This window comes from Anneissia japonica, unplaced genomic scaffold (assembly GCF_011630105.1).
Source record: "Anneissia japonica isolate Jap-2015-1 unplaced genomic scaffold, ASM1163010v1 scaffold4469_len402912_cov134, whole genome shotgun sequence".
NCBI lineage: Eukaryota > Metazoa > Echinodermata > Crinoidea > Comatulida > Comatulidae > Anneissia > Anneissia japonica.
In genome coordinates, this window is record NW_022754049.1 from 210312 (window position 1) to 213445 (window position 3134).

A 3134-nucleotide genomic window follows, 5' to 3' on the forward strand; every position below is an offset into this window, starting at 1 on the left:
ATATATGATTGACTGATTTGTTGAATGACTCTGGGATATGCATAATGTGTATGAAAAGGAACCTTTCGTTGAAGCTTTACGCTTGATACGATTATGCCATGGATCACATATTCTTATTCGAGAACTGGTATTATCGTTTATGTATTTGTGTGTATTACTATCACCGTTCATAAAAAATGTTCGTTTACAACATTTTTCTACCTGTCTTCTCGCCTCGGCGTCGCTCATTTTGGCTTTAAGACGGTTCCGTCGAGCCTCGCGCTGGTCCGCTACCTTTTTCTGCATTATTTCGGATCGACGAACGGCTAGTTGTTGTTTTCTTCGACCAAGAAACTCCTAAAAGACAAAGATAAGAAGTATACACATCTTAGCACCATTTTTAATGAATCGATCAATCGAATATTTAGCAAGTTGACTGTATCAATAAAAGGTGTTACATACAATAAATATTTTTAGCACCCCACACCCCTCCCCCCCCCCCTTCTAACGAAAACAATCTTGCGCATGATTGTGCAACATTTACATTGCGTCGTCGTTCAGCCGCTGTGAGCTTCCTCTCAATCCTCGCAATTCCTTCCGCGTTGTCGGTGTCTTCCTCTCGCTCTTGTAGTCTGGACAATGATCGTGGCATATCCAGTACCGGTGTTGCTCGGTCTATGATATCGAACGAGCAGCCGCTTCGTCCAGGCTTAGTGTTGGTAATAACTCCAGACTCTCGAAGCTTCTCCAGGATTTGACACGAGCTCATGTCCTGCTGTATGGTCGGCAGGCTTCGGTTCATGCCGATCGGTGGAAGGCGGCGGGCAGGAAGGTTTACTGATGGAACGATGTTTGCTAATGAATAAAATAAAAAGATATTAGTTGATATGAAATGAAAAACAAAATATAATTATTTAATATATTGTTAGTATTTACAACAAAATAATTATAATTATAATACTGAAGAATTTTATAATAAACATATATTTCATATGTTTTTATTATAATCATCACGACCATTTCTATTGTAAATTCATTATTAACATTATTTTATAGTAGCTTTAATATTTATAATATTATTGTCATCGAAATTATAATATTAATTAATATTAATATAATGTCGTTGTAAGTAGTAACTTGTTGGTTTATAGATTTCAGAAGCAGTATATTGCAAATGGCAACATGAAGTCAATATCTGCCAAATGTCTTGGCAAAGCTTTTGTACCTGTACTAGTACTAGCAGTAGTCATATTATTATTTAGTAATACTGTATTAGTACTGAGCTTATATACAAACAAGGCCTATATATTATTTTCTTACCAGTTGAGTTTTCATCCTTCAACCTCACTAGCTCCTCGTTGACCCTATCGTCATGACTCATCAGTGACGCATGGTCAGACAGGCTGTCCACAGAGGACGTCTTACACCCTAGTGGAGGGTCTGATGGAGTATCCTCCTGAAATTAATTATATAAATGCTGTCTCTTATACACATCTAGATGTGTATAAGAGACAGATTACAATATATATATATATAGGTGGGCATGGGTGTGTAGGCATGTGTGTAAGCATATGTATGTATCATGAGATAATATATAAGTTGGTTAGAGTTATACTCTTTTGATTTAATCAGTATACACATATATCAACACATTATCAACTCTCTCGACTTTCATTTTGAAAATTTCATACTATCTTTATATCTTATTTACGTAATAGTTTGTCTGTCTAGCCATTTATTTATAAACATAATAAAATAGTAGACTACGTATAAACATTTGTGGATACTTTTATTCATCCAGGTGAGTGTAGTATTAATACAAGGCCTGATGATGCATCCTGGAATGGACGAGAAATATCACCATTGAATAAAAAGTAAGTCTAGTAGAAACGATTTAATTAATTCCTTGTATTAATAGTAGACTACGTATATATTTTTTGCAGACCGATTCAGAAAGGAAAGAAAATTTTAAAAATGAAATAGGAAGATATCATACACAATTAAATAAAAAAGTAAGCAAAAATAAGTCGTGGTGTTGCGATGCGTGGTACTAAACATCAGAGAATGATCAGTCATCTCTTTTAATTTATCACATGCTTATCACTTTTTTATATATAAATTTTAAGTTTGTTAATATTATATCATTGTTATTGTATTTTTATATTGTATTTTTATCGTGTATTTTTATAATCTATTTAGCTGTACGATCACTCATAAGCCAGATTTGGCTGGTCTCATTTTGTTTAAGAAAAATGATGGAAATAAGGAAGAACCATGGAGGTATTGGTAATACCGCCATGGAAAAACTAAACCATATAAATATTTTCCAAGTGTGTTCATGACGGAATAAGTAAGAGAAACAGAACACTACGCGCTCATCCATGTTTCGATAGGCCTATAACAATGGAAGTAGAAATGGAGAGATATTGTTGCTACGCTTACGTTCTAGGCCGGTCCTAAAGTCTGCGCGTTAATATTCTAAAGTAAATTGCGCGAAAATTAAGAATACACAACGTCGCGTCCACCTACCCCTTCTGGGAGGATTCCGACTTTGTTAGATTTTCTCCAAAAGGCAAGTCGGAGAAATCTGTTGATCTTCTTATGTTCTTTCAACTGCTTTTTAATAAAATATATTTGGTTGTCTTCTGTGATGGGCTCGACCTTATTCTTGGACAGGCATCGCCCCATGATGGAATATTATTTGGCTTTTAGTTGTTAGAATTCACAAGATATACTTGTCTTCACAGTTGCAAGGCAAGAATGAAAATGTTTGCTTAGTAACGCGCCTTTCATTGATACGCACTAGATTACGCACATATCGACGCAACGGATGGGTTTGTTGGAGCAAAGATGTTACGTAATTTCAACAAAATCTAAGATAATTCTGCAAAGTTTTTCAATTGTTTTGATGACTACTGTATTAGTATTTTTATGACATGTGCCCTCTACGCAACCCTAGTTGAAAAATCTAAGAGAAAATTGTCTTACAATTTCTCTATAGGCCTACTGTTTGATTAAATATCATATTCGTAATTAAATAGATCTTTGAAAGGTTTTTTGTAGTATTTATTGGCAAACATTGAATGTATATACATATGTATGTTAGAGATAAATATAATAAATGCATATAATATATATATATATGTATGTATGTA

General features: G+C 34.2%; 1 protein-coding gene across 1 annotated transcript in view; it reads right to left on the bottom strand.

Moving 5' to 3' along the window:
- Nucleotides 1–2667, bottom strand: part of LOC117123020 — a 3438-nt gene extending 771 nt beyond the window's left edge. Inside the window, exons 1-4 of the mRNA XM_033268815.1 lie at nt 2509–2667; nt 1300–1435; nt 524–834; nt 202–336 (exon numbers count right to left, since the gene is read on the bottom strand). Of these exons, the coding sequence (XP_033124706.1) occupies nt 202–336; nt 524–834; nt 1300–1435; nt 2509–2667 (741 nt within the window). The remainder of the gene's footprint in view (nt 1–201; nt 337–523; nt 835–1299; nt 1436–2508) is intronic.
- Between the last annotated feature and the right edge of the window lie 467 nt (nt 2668–3134).